Source organism: Haliotis rufescens, unplaced genomic scaffold (assembly GCF_023055435.1).
Source record: "Haliotis rufescens isolate VD_foot unplaced genomic scaffold, xgHalRufe1.0.p SCAF_14, whole genome shotgun sequence".
Classification (NCBI taxonomy): domain Eukaryota; kingdom Metazoa; phylum Mollusca; class Gastropoda; order Lepetellida; family Haliotidae; genus Haliotis; species Haliotis rufescens.
The window spans coordinates 17,084,565-17,099,296 of NW_025963824.1; the positions used below are offsets into that span (position 1 = coordinate 17,084,565).

The following is a 14,732-nucleotide window of genomic DNA, read 5'->3' on the forward strand; positions in this document are numbered from 1 at the left end:
TACCGGTGCCAGTCCCGAGCCTGCTGCCTACAATGTATTAAAACTTATCTGGTGTCCGACTTGTTTTCATTCCATAACAGTGGTGGAGGGTAATGTCCTGAATCTTCAAATTCCGTATTCTTCAGCAATGTCTGCAGATGAAATGAAGTTCCAAATTGGGGATTAGATCCACGTTTCCTCTTATCTTCATGTTAACAAGGTTTTGAAACCCATCGATGTTTTGCGACCGTTTCGGGATATGTCGTATACGCTCGTACATTGATGTTTCGCGGCAGCTTTTGGACATATCATATACGCTCGTACATCGATGTTTCGCGACAGCTTTGGGACATATCATATACGCCCGTACATTGATGTTTCGCGGCAGCTTTTGGACATATCATATACGCCCGTACATTGATGTTTCGCGGCAGCTTTGGGACATATCATATACGCCCGTACATTGATGTTTCGCGGCAGCTTTTGGACATATCATATACGCCCGTACATTGATGTTTCGCGACAGCTTTGGGACATATCATATACGCTCGTACATTGATGTTTCGCGGCAGCTTTTGGACATATCATATACGCTCGTACATTGATGTTTCGCGACAGCTTTGGGACATATCATATACGCTCGTACATCAATGTTTCGCGACAGCTTTGGGACATGTCATATACGCTCGTACATCAATGTTTCGCGACAGCTTTGGGACATGTCATATACGCTCGTACATCAATGTTTCGCGACAGCTTTGGGACATGTCATATACGCTCGTACATCAATGTTTCGCGACAGTTGCCGATATCAATATCAGAATATTATCACAGACATTTGCTGGAGTAACGATGGTTGTTCACCAAGTGCAACAACGTCAGACCTGAGGCCCCGAGAACCGTCCCCAGCCCCTACGGCGGACGTGTCAGACGGTCAGGTAGTGGTGCTCCCGACAGTCCACCACCTGGGGCTGCAACGTGATAATTGCAGCGCTTTCAACAACAAACAAATTGTGCTGTTTTCCTGATCGTGTAATCCTTCTCATATCGTTACATGATAGCTAGCCATATCTTTCCTCTCATGACATAACATGATAGCTAGCCGTATCTTCCCTCTCATGACGTTACATGATAGCTAGCCGTATCTTCCCTCTCATATCGTTACATGATAGCTAGCCATATCTTTCCTCTCATGACGTAACATGATAGCTAGCCGTATCTTCCCTCTCATGACGTTACATGATAGCTAGCCGTATCTTCCCTCTCATGACGTTATATGTTAGCTAGCCGTATCTTCCCTCTAATGACGATATATGTTAGCTAGCCGTATCTTCCCTCTCATGACGTTATATGTTAGCTAGCCGTATCTTCCCTCTCACCAGGAAGGGCCAGGATTTCTAATCTGGATCCGATTAGACTGTGGATCTTCCACTGACCCGTAAATCTCCACGACATGCGCCAAAGGAAACTCTCCTTCCTAACTTACTGAACGTGTACCAAAGCAATCAGACACGCCGTCATATTACAACATTGTTCAAAGTTGCGTTAAGTTTAACTCATTCCTTGTATCTGAACGTGGACTGTCTGCACAGTGAACGGGAAGGATAGATTTCAAGCTATAGAAAATACCCCTCCCTGCAACACCGCCATCTCTTTTCACGAATCAACGCTTCATGAGCACAGCGGAGAGTAGACACAAAGCTAGCTGGCTGACTGCACTGTTGCTGCTTTAGCGCCTTAAACCAGCTAGCCAGGCACAGGGAATTTGGAGATATCATTAGTATACTGCTCAGGGAGTTCACAGGGAACATTATCTGACGAGCAGGAATAGACTTTAAGATACAATTACATGACTGAAACTCGCAAGGGAGAGTCAGATTTCTTGTTTAAGTGAGGACATTGTGGGGTAGCACTACCACAGAACGAACGTACATACGAGTCATATTAGTCATGTAAGAAAACTGAATCTACGTCATGCCTACACGTACTCCATATTGTGGGGGAAACTCACTTGATATTATTATAACTTACATATTGCAATGGCTACAGGCGATCCGACAAACATCATGTTCAACTTTAACTCCTGCTGCATGTTCCGCAACGTGTGTGTCGATATTGATGTAACCTCACGGGCCTTTTGTAATATCTGGTTTATTATAAGCGTAAACTACGAATCAAATTGATACAAATACCCGAGACGCATTTATATCAATATGATACGTCTACCAAGGATATTACATAGCAAGGTAGCCCCATATAGCAAACAAATGATCACTTACAAATGGACTTGCATGAATATTTATAAGGAGGTGCATACCCTCTGCTCTGCAGAGCGACAGATGACGTGGAATACCAACCGGATATTGCCCTTTACAAATATCCGGTCTACGTTTCCATGATTGAAGGGGGATTAATTGTGGATATGAGCTTGACGAAACCTCTCTTGTTTGAGTGAATGCTTTGGTAGCTACACTCAGTTCCTGCAAATCGTGTATAAAATCTGTCTCTGTCTCTGTTCGTGGTGATTGTAAAATGCGAATGACAAAAAGTTTCATGACTTGATTTTTGCATAATGGTGGACTTGGCAGGTATATCGAGAAGTTTCCTTCTATCTTAGTATAGATATTATTTTTATTCAGTGTACGATGACAGCATTGGAATGTCCCTGAGGAATGTTCATATGTACTTTAAAATGACAGAGTTGTATGGTCCGGTTTATTCCACTATAAATTTGCCTTTTCAGCAATGCCTGTTGGATTTACTGTAACTATGAGGAAGTATATGTGCTTTACGCTCTCAGTCTGCGATAATTAATACTCAAGAATCGAATACGAACCATATCAACCAGTGGGTGAAAGTATGAACAACGAGCGATCCACGCCAAAGAACGGATGACTAGCAGGTCAGCCAAGTCCCTGGGCCTTGCCAGTCTGTTCGATTAATGTGTTGGCTCCTGCAACAAACACGAGATATTAGAAACATATTCTGTCCCGAAATCGTCTCATATACATGACACACGTTAATCTGAATCGCCACATGTACATGACACACGTTGACCTGTAGGCCACATGTAAATGACACACGTTGACCTGAATGGCCACATATAAATGACACACGTTGACTTAAATCGTCACATGTACATGACACACGTTGACTTAAATCGCCACATGTACATGACACACGTTGACCTGAATGGCCACATATACATGACACACGTTGACTTAAATCGCCACATGAACATGACACACGTTGACCTGAATGGCCACATATACATGACACACGTTGACTTGAATCGTCACATGTACATGACACATGTTGACTTAAATCGCCACGTGTACATGACACGTTGACCTGAATGGCCACATGTAAATGACACACGTTGACTTGAGTCGTCACATGTACATGACACATGTTGACCCAAATTTCCACATGAAAATGACACACCTTGACTTGAATGGCCACATGTACATGACACACGTTGACCTGAATCGCCACATGTACATGACACACGTTGACCTGAATCGCCACATGTACATGACACACGTTGACCTGAATCGCCACATGTACATGACACACGTTGACCTGAATCGCCACATATACATGACACACGTTTACCTGAATGGCAACATGTAAATGACACACGTTGACCTGAATCGCCACATGTACATGACACACGTTGACTTGAATGGCCACATGTACATGACACACGTTGACCTGAATTGCCACATGTACATGACACACGTTGACCTCACGAAACATTGTCTGGGACCATAAGGAAACAACTTAAACGAAGATATCTTTCTATATTTTTTATATCTATATTAATTATATTTTTTTTATGTATAGAATTTGCTCTTATTATTCTATTGATTAGCTTATGGTGCCGTGATTATATTATTGCGAAAGGAAAAATAATGACAATAATGAAAATAGTGATATGAAATGATAAACTTGTGTTTTGATATTTACAGAATAAATGCGCTTGATAATTATGCCAGGCGTAAGTGCAGGCGTTGAAAACCTTTATCCTAGAGCGAGATATTATGATAAAACTGATTCCGTTATTACCACTTATTTCAACAGTCCACATCCTAGATTGGAAGATAATTGGTGGTGCACTATAAGTCTTACAATGTGCCGTCAGACGCTCAGTTTCAACAAACGTACATGTTCAAATGTACATGCACGTGTCATTAGGAACATGCGACAAGCATCTCTTGTCTGCTAATGAGGTACCTGGAAATCACGGCGTGCTGTCTCACAGATTTTTGGTGATATCTGCCAATAATTGCCCTGTATCTATGGTATACGGTTGCAATTAAGAGAGAGTGTTGACATAACTTTGATCTACAGAATAGCCCCGAGGAAGTTGTGTGTCGTCGGTGTGTGCGTCTCTGTAACACGGGTGTATTAGGAGCGAGTGGTCAATACGAACGGTGCCAGCGACGGCACGTGCTCCAGTAATTATTGGTTGAAACCTGATGCCGTTGGTTGAATAACCCAACCGTGGACAGCGTAGTTTGGGCAGCAACGTTACGTATGGATTGTACATTGTTGTTGAACAGCAGGATTTCTGACTCGTTTCCTGAGTTAATGCAAGATCGGTAAAATTAGGAAACACTTTAAAATTTGTCATTGCCGTTTATAGTTTGTTGTAATCCCTCCCGACGTAGCGAAATAGATCAATACATTACGCTTGTCACATATGTCATAACAATGGACATAGCATGACAGATCGCTGTAATATAATACATGTGAAGTTGGTTTAATAAAGGTTATCTAAAGTCCGAGGTGAGGTATGTTTAAACATGTTCAATACAGGTTGTAATGTAGGTTTAATGGTATTGACTACTCTCTCTCTCTCTCTACCCACACCTCTATCTCCCCTCTACTCCACACGTCTATCTCCTCTACTCCACACCTCTATCTCTTCTACTCCACACGTCTATCTCCTCTACCCCACACCTCTATCTCATGTAACCATACAACTCTATCTCCCCTCTACCCCACACCTCTATCTCCTCTACCCCACACCTCTATCTCCTCTACTCCACACGTCTATCTCCTCTACCACACACCTCTATCTCCTCTACCACACACCTCTATCTCCTCTACCCCACACCTCTATCTCCTCTACTCCACACGTCTATCTCCTCTACCACACACGTCTATCTCCTCTACCCCACACGTCTATCTCCTCTACTCCACACCTCTATCTCCTTTACTCCACACGTCTATCTCCTCTACTCCACACCTCTACCCACACCTCTATCTCCCCTCTACTCCACACGTCTATCTCCTCTACTCCACACCTCTATCTCCTCTACTCCACACGTCTATCTCCTCTACTCCACACCTCTACCCACACCTCTATCTCCCCTCTTCCCACACCTCTATCTCCTCTACTCCACACCTCTATCTCCTCTACTCCACACGTCTATCTCCTCTACTCCACACGTCTATCTCCTCTACTCCACACCTCTACCCACACCTCTATCTCCCCTCTTCCCACACCTGTATCTCCTCTACTCCACACCTCTATCTCCTCTACTCCACACGTCTATCTCCTCTACTCCACACCTCTACCCACACCTCTATCTCCCCTCTTCCCACACCTCTATCTCCTCTACTCCACACCTCTATCTCCTCTACTCCACACGTCTATCTCCTCTACTCCACACGTCTATCTCCTCTACTCCACACCTCTACCCACACCTCTATCTCCCCTCTTCCCACACCTCTATCTCCTCTACTCCACACCTCTATCTCCTCTACTCCACACGTCTATCTCCTCTACTCCACACCTCTATCTCCTCTACCCCACACATCTATCTCCTCTACCCCACACCTCTACCCCATCTACCCCACACCTCTATCTCCTCTACCCCACACCTCTATCTCATGTAACCCTCACCTCTATCTCTTCAACCCTGCAACTCTATATTCTCTACCCCACACGTCTATCTCCTCTACTCCACACCTCTATCTCCTCTACTCCACACGTCTATCTCCTCTACTCCACACCTCTATCTCCTCTACTCCACACCTCAATCTCATCTACACACAACTCTATCCACCTCTGTCTCCTATACCCCATACCTCTTTCCCCTCTACCTGACGCCTCTATCTCCTCTACCCTACACCTCTATCTCCTCAACCCCACACCTCTATCTCCTCAACCATATACCTCTATCTCCTCTACCCCATACCTCTATCTCCCCTACTCCATACCTTTATCTGCCCTACCCTATACCTCTATTTCCCCTACTCCATACCTTTATCTCCTCAACCCCACACCTCTATCTCCTCTACCCCATACCTCTATCTCCTCTACCCCATACCTCTATCTCCTCTACCCCATACCTCTATCTCCTCAACCCCACACCTCTATCTCCTCTACCCCATACCTCTATCTCCTCTACCCCATACCTCTATCTCCTCAACCCCACACCTCTATCTCCCCTACCACACACCTCTATCTCCTCTACCCCATACCTTTATCTCCTCTACCCCACACCTCTATCTCATGTAACCCTCACCTCTATCTCTTCAACCCTGCAACTCTATATTCTCTACCCCACACGTCTATCTCCTCTACTCCACACCTCTATCTCCTCTACTCCACACGTCTATCTCCTCTACTCCACACCTCTATCTCCTCTACTCCACACCTCAATCTCATCTACACACAACTCTATCCACCTCTGTCTCCTATACCCCATACCTCTTTCCCCTCTACCTGACGCCTCTATCTCCTCTACCCTACACCTCTATCTCCTCAACCCCACACCTCTATCTCCTCAACCATATACCTCTATCTCCTCTACCCTATACCTCTATTTCCCCTACTCCATACCTTTATCTCCTCAACCCCACACCTCTATCTCCTCTACCCCATACCTCTATCTCCTCTACCCCATACCTCTATCTCCTCTACCCCATACCTCTATCTCCTCAACCCCACACCTCTATCTCCTCTACCCCATACCTCTATCTCCTCTACCCCATACCTTTATCTCCTCAACCCCACACCTCTATCTCCCCTACCACACACCTCTATCTCCTCTACCCCATACCTTTATCTCCTCTACCCCATACCTCTATCTCCCCTACCACACACCTCTATCTCCTCAACCCTATACCTCTATCTCCTCAACCCTATACCACTATTCCTCTACCCCACACCTCTATCTCCTCAATTCTATACCTCTATCTCCTCAACACTATACCTCTATCTCCTCTACCTCATACCTCTATCACCTCTACCCTATACCTCTATCTCCTCAACCTTATACCTCTATTTCCTCAATCCTATACCTCTGTCTCCTGAACCCCATACCTCTATCTCCTCAACCCCATACCTCTATCTCCTCTACCCCATACCTTTATCTGCCCTACCCCATACATCTATCTCCTCAATCCTATACCTCTGTCTCCTGAACCCCATACCTCTATCTCCTCAACCCTATACCTCTATTTCCCCTACCACACACCTCTATCTCCTCTACCCCATACCTTTATCTCCTCAACCCCATACCTCTATCTCCTCTACCCCATACCTCTATCTCCTGAACCCCATACCTCTATCTCCTCAACCCGATACCTCTATCTCCTCAATCCTATACCTCCATCTCCTCAACCCTATACCTCTTTTTCCTCAATTCTATACCTCTATCTCATCTACCCCATATCTCTATCTCCTCTACCCCTTACCTCTATCTCCACAATCCTATACCTCTATCTTCTCAACACTATACCTCTATCTCCTCTACCCCATACCTCTATCTCCTCTACCTCATACCTCTATCTCATCAACCCTATACCTCTATCTCATCAACCCCATATCTCTATCTCCTCTACCCCTTACCTCTATCTCCACAATCCTATACCTCTATCTTCTCAACACTATACCTCTATCTCCTCTACCCCACACCTCTATCTCCTCAACACTATACCTCCATCTCCTCAACACTATACCTCTATCTCCTAACCCTATACCTCTATCTCCTCAATCCCATACCTCTATCTCCTCATCCCCATACCTCTATCTCCTCTCTCCCATACCTCTATCACCTCAACCCTATACCTCTATCTCCCCTACCACACACCTCTATCTCCTCTACCCCATACCTCTATCTCCTCAACCCCATACCTCTATCTCCTCAATCCTATACCTCCATCTCCTCAACCCTATACCTCTATTTCCTCAATTCTATACCTCTATCTCATCTACCCCATACCTCTATCTCCTCTACCCCATACCTCTATCTCCACAATCCTATACCTCTATCTTCTCAACACTTTACCTCTATCTCCTCTACCCCATACCTCTATCTCCTCTACCTCATACCTCTATCTCATCAACCCTATACCTCTATCTCATGTACCCCATACCTCTATCTCCCCTACCACAAACCTCTGTCTCCTCAACCCTATACCTCTATCTCCTCAACACTATACCTCTATCTCCTCTACCCCATACCTCTATCTCCTCTCCCCTATACCTCTATCTCCTCAACACTATACCTCTATCTCCTCTACCCCATACCTCTATCTCCTCTACCTCATACCTCTATCTCATCAACCCTATACCTCTATCTCATGTACCCCATACCTCTATCTCCCCTACCACAAACCTCTGTCTCCTCAACCCTATACCTCTATCTCCTCAACACTATACCTCTATCTCCTCTACCCCATACCTCTATTTCCTCTACCCTATACCTCTATCTCCTCAACACTATACCTCTATCTCCTCTACCCCATACCTCTATCTCCTCTACCTCATACCTCTATCTCATCAACCCTATACCTCTATCTCATGTACCCCATACCTCTATCTCCCCTACCACAAACCTCTGTCTCCTCAACCCTATACCTCTATCTCCTCAACACTATACCTCTATCTCCTCTACCCCATACCTCTATCTCCTCTACCCTATACCTCTATCTCCTCAACACTATACCTCTATCTCCTCTACCCCTTACCTCTATCTCCTCTACCTCATACCTCTATCTCCTCAACACTATACCTCTATCTCCTCTACCCCACACCTCTATCTCCTCTACCCCATACCTCTATCTCCTCAACACTATACCTCTATCTCCTCTACCCCACACCTCTATCTCCTCTACCCCATACCTCTATCTCCTCTACCCCATACCTCTATCTCCCCTACCACACACCTCTGTCTCCTGAACCCTATACCTCTATTTCCTCAATCTTATACCTCTATCTCCTCTACCCCACACCTCTACCCCACACCTCTTTCTCCTCTACCACACACCTCTCTCTTCCCTACCACACACCTCTGTCTTCCCTACCAAACACCTCTGTCTTCCCTACCACATGTCTCTCACCACTCTACCACACACCTCTGTCTTCCCTACCACACGTCTCTCACCACTCTACCACACACCTCTGTCTTCCCTACCACACACCTCTGTCTTCCCTACCACATGTCTCTCACCACTCTACCACACACCTCTGTCTTCCCTACCACACGTCTCTCACCACTCTACCACACACCTCTGTCTTCCCTACCACACACCTCTGTCTTCCCTACCACATGTCTCTCACCACTCTACCACACACCTCTGTCTTCCCTACCACATGTCTCTCACCACTCTACCACACACCTCTGTCTTCCCTACCACACACCTCTGTCTTCCCTACCACATGTCTCTCACCACTCTACCACACACCTCTGTCTTCCCTACCACATGTCTCTCACCACTCTACCACACACCTCTGTCTTCCCTACCACACACCTCTGTCTTCCCTACCACATGTCTCTCACCACTCTACCACACACCTCTGTCTTCCCTACCACATGTCTCTCACCACTCTACCACACACCTCTGTCTTCCCTACCACACACCTCTGTCTTCCCTACCACATGTCTCTCACCACTCTACCACACACCTCTGTCTTCCCTACCACACGTCTCTCACCACTCTACCACACACCTCTGTCTTCCCTACCACACACCTCTGTCTTCCCTACCACATGTCTCTCACCACTCTACCACACACCTCTGTCTTCCCTACCACACGTCTCTCACCACTCTACCACACACCTCTGTCTTCCCTACCACACACCTCTGCCTTCCCTACCACACGTCTCTCACCACTCTACCACACACCTGTCTTCCACCACACACCTCTGTCTTCCCTACCACATGTCTCTCACCACTCTACCACACACCTCTGTCTTCCCTACCACACACCTCTGTCTTCCCTACCACACACCTCTGTCTTCCCTACCACATGTCCCTCACCACTCTACCACACACCTCTGTCTTCCCTACCACATGTCTCTCACCACTCTACCACACACCTCTGTCTTCCCTACCAAACACCTCTGTCTTCCCTACCACATGTCTCTCACCACTCTACCACACACCTCTGTCTTCCCTACCACACGTCTCTCACCACTCTACCACACACCTCTGTCTTCCCTACCACACACCTCTGTCTTCCCTACCACACGTCTCTCACCACTCTACCACACACCTCTGTCTTCCCTACCACACACCTCTGCCTTCCCTACCACACGTCTCTCACCACTCTACCACACACCTCTGTCTTCCCTACCACATGTCTCTCACCACTCTGCCACACACCTGTCTTCCACCACACACCTCTGTCTTCCCTACCACATGTCTCTCACCACTCTACCACACACCTCTGTCTTCCCTACCACACACCTCTGTCTTCCCTACCAAATGTCTCTCACCACTCTACCACACACCTCTGTCTTCCCTACCACATGTCTCTCACCACTCTACCACACACCTCTGTCTTCCCTACCACACACCTCTGTCTTCCCTACCACACGTCTCTCACCACTCTACCACACACCTCTGTCTTCCCTACCACACACCTCTGTCTTCCCTACCACACACCTCTTTCTCCTCTACCCAACACCTCTATCTCCCCTACCACACGTCTCTCACCACTCTACCCAACACCTGTCTGCCCTCTACCCTCCGATCTACCCATCACCTGTCCCTCTGTCCTTCTACCCTCTCCCTGTGACTAATGCAAGGCACTGTCTGTCGTCTATAACCATTCCCCGCCTGCAGGAATGTCTCCTACAAGAGCCAGTGATTAAGGACTCGTCCTATGGGCGCTATTCTCCTTAAACAACACCAACCGAGTCGCCACCTTCCCGAGTTAAAGGTCAGGCGGCCTGTATGCGGGAATGTGTTCCATGTGCGCCACGTCTGTGAGGAAAACTCCGACAGTCTGAATGAAGGAAACCAGAGCTACCCCCACCGTACTATTGTACAACATTGTTGGCAAACTTAATCCCTTCAATTGCCGTTTATGGATTCATTACATTGCGGCGTTCGTCATTTTGTGAGACCCGGGTTGCCCGATATCGGAGCCCTTGAATACCGCGGCGAATAGTTTAATGGGTGATACTTTATGAAAACTGTTTTCAGTGTGACTTTGTTGTCGTACCTGTTTGTACAGAGATATAAAGCCGAGGTGGTGTGTCGTGCCCCGTATATAGGCGGATATATAGAGGAACATTTCTATGACAAGGAAATTCACAGCTCAAACTATTCGACCGATGTGGTATCCTTTGTCAGGGCGCAGTTTAGCGAAGTACCAGCCCAGAACGACCACTTTCAAGATTATAATATTCGTTCAGAAAGGGTTTGGTGTTGCAGATTCAATGTCGTATACGTGTGACATAAAAGGCGGAGAAATGTCCACACAAAAGACTTTCACGCAGGAGTATGTGTGACTGCTCGAGAAAACATGTACCAGCTGGAATGCGCGCTGTATTCTAAGTGCATTATGTCGACTGTTTTTCAAGTTGTTTGATCATCAAATGACGGAGTGACATATTCACCAGATCGGACACCACAAACCACAACTGTAGGGAGTAAGTTATCCTCAGGGTTTGGATTAATCATGTGCTATTTGCGACAGCGTTTTACAACAAGTCGGGATGGGACAATATTGTGAAATATTCTATATTATTTGTTTGGATGGCATGGTGACGCGCTTACCTCAGGTACTCTGTTAATATTAATACTATTTATGTTTATAATAATAACAGATGGATTGAGGTTTTCATTTTAGGGACATGCAATACCTGTTCTACAACATCAGGGTCGCAATAATTATAAGACGAAAAACATCTGACATATTACGCTATATAATGAAATGAATTGATACCAGTACTGACAATTGATCACCATTGATAGCAATATTGATATCCACCATAGATAATATGCGCCAACAAATGATAACTATCTTTTCAGTCTTTGCAGATAGTCTTGTCTGTGATTCACAGAAAATGTCAAATTACCTCTCTGATTAGTTTCAAAGCTTCCACGTTTCCAGAAGCAACACTGGTATCGACGAGGTATTAAGCAACCTCTCTCTCGTATAAGTATCAGTAATCATTGGAGAAAGACGGCTAAGAAATAAGTTTAAACCAAATCAATGACGCTCTACAATTGGAATTGACAAGCATAGAATCCTAATGGTATCTGAACAACGTCAAGTCACATGGGATTTAGAGATATCGCGAGAGCCGAGACTCTATGTAATGGCTTTCCCCAAGCATGCATTGCTCACAGCATAAGGAAGTCAGTTTCCACTGACGGAGGGCTGGCTGGGTGTGTTTCTATGGCCTGTGTTCTGATTGTGTTCTGATTGTGTCCTGATTGTGTTCACCTGTGTCGGTAGAGCTGCATCCCGTGATAGTTTCACGGGATGATTTCAATGTTTGTGTCAAATGCTATACGACCCACCTGCTGACTTTGTTGGAGATTAGTCACGACCGTTTACGTATAATAAAATAACCGTATAATGGAACTTTGGTATACGTAGAGCTTTCCTATACCAAGGATATGTTGATGAGTGTGTTACCCGGTGACTTTCTGTGATCCAATCAAAAGACATTTACTGTGATTGTGTTTTGAATCTGCATTCGTGATCGTGGTACATGTAAACTTTCAAGTGAGGGCTATACAGAAACATCAACCACTCGCGATGACGACTCGACATCAGATCTTCAGTGTCGCCAACAGTTACAATCGGCATTTATTCCATGTGGATTATCCGAGGATTATACTGTTGTTATAATAGAAAGACGAAAGAAAGCTCTCTCAATATTCCTTTCATTTTATGTTCGTGAAGTTGCATTCCCTGAGATTATCGAACATAAATGTTCAAGGAAGTTGTATGATAACTTATAACAAAACACGTTTTCATTTTGTTAAGGAAAAGTTACCACTAATCGTTTCAGAGATCATTCACAAAGTCAGAATATCCGATCTCTAATCATTCTGTTCCAGTTAAAAGACGGTATGTTCTAAAACGCAAATCCGTGAAAGTAAGAGCTGTCGTGTGTTTCTTGCCGTCAGTTGCTATTTGCGAATGGTTGAGTGATGAGCGGCAATTAATTAGCACCAACATCAACAGTTAACCCGTGTCTACATCATCAACCATCAAACAAAGCAAAAACACAAGAACAAGAAGTACCTGATGGATAAGTTTTTCAACTGTGATCATTTATAGTTGCGACTGTGGAATGGGTTTTTTTATCCTCGCTTTGATGACGATCCATGTCCTTCCACTGGCTCAACCACGTGACTAGGAAGTGCTCTCCCGCGAGGAGATAGGAAATGTACTTGGATCTTTTAACACTGTATGGTTGTTCGATCATAGATCAGAGGTGGGCTGGTTAAGAGCGGAACACATCTGGAAACGGTCTGACGGGAGATATTTGTAAGCAGTCTATAGTGTTCACCTCACGTGGCATCTATTTCTACCTGAGTGAATACATTTGAAATATATCACCTTTTGAAAGAGGAAGTTTATCCTATTTTCACATGCAATATGAAACATACACCACTGGATGTCACAAGAGAAGCAGGAAAACACAGTTCATGAGACACCTGGACATATATACAATCAAAATGAATATACGGGTATTCACCATAATAGTGTCCTCTCTTATTGGATATTCAAAACAAGGGGAGGTAATTAAGATCGGGGTATTGTTACCTCATCAGGGTAAGTACCCCTGGGTGATTCAAAAAACTAGACCGGCTTTACAACTTGCCGTTGAAAACATCATGTTAAACATGACAGTACTACCTCAACATAATATTAGCCTTGTGATACGGGACTCGCAATGTTCAGAGACTGAGGGGCCGTTAGAAGCTATAGAACTCTACATTCAGAACAGTGCTCATGTCTTTATCGGCCCGGCCTGTGATTATGCGGTCGCACCTGTAGCCAGATTTAGTCCCCGGTGGAAAATACCTGTGCTAAGTTCAGGGGCATTGGTCAGTGCCTTCTCGGACAAGTCGGAGTATAAACTGCTGACAAGGATGTTAGGATCCTACGCCAAGGCCGGCGAGTTCTTCCTGGAACTTATAAAAGTGTTTGGATGGAGGAAAGCCGGATTGTTATATAGTGATTACAAACTTGACCCCAACAAGGGAAAGTCGAACTGTTTCTTCACCATGGAGGCGATATACCTGGCACTCAGTAAGACCTACAAGTATAAGCCGTGGCACCATTCGTTTGATATGAAGAAAGGTGATGTCAACTTCAAGGCTATTCTACAAGAGGCCAGGAACAATGCGAGAAGTAAGTACATAGTGACACCTATTGAAACACCAACGGGGACGTCAATACCACACCTCCTGTTCTCAACCCTATCGACTTTCTCTTGTCTTTCCCTTGGTAGCATTATTTCTTTACCTGAAAAGTCTGTG

At 45.3% G+C, this 14,732-nt stretch overlaps 1 protein-coding gene across 3 annotated transcripts in view; it reads left to right on the forward strand.

The window, feature by feature from the left end:
- The window catches only part of LOC124152597 (atrial natriuretic peptide receptor 1-like), a 243,628-nt gene that overhangs the window by 98,786 nt on the left and 130,110 nt on the right, over positions 1-14,732 (forward strand). Inside the window, exon 1 of one of the 3 annotated variants that reach the window (XM_046525577.2) lies at positions 11,536-14,604. The exons of the other annotated variants lie outside the window; for them this stretch is intronic. Within the exon in view, the coding sequence (XP_046381533.1) occupies positions 13,839-14,604 (766 nt within the window). The 5' untranslated portion in view covers positions 11,536-13,838. Of the gene's footprint in view, positions 1-11,535; positions 14,605-14,732 lie in introns of those variants that run through there. 3 annotated transcript variants of the gene reach the window in all.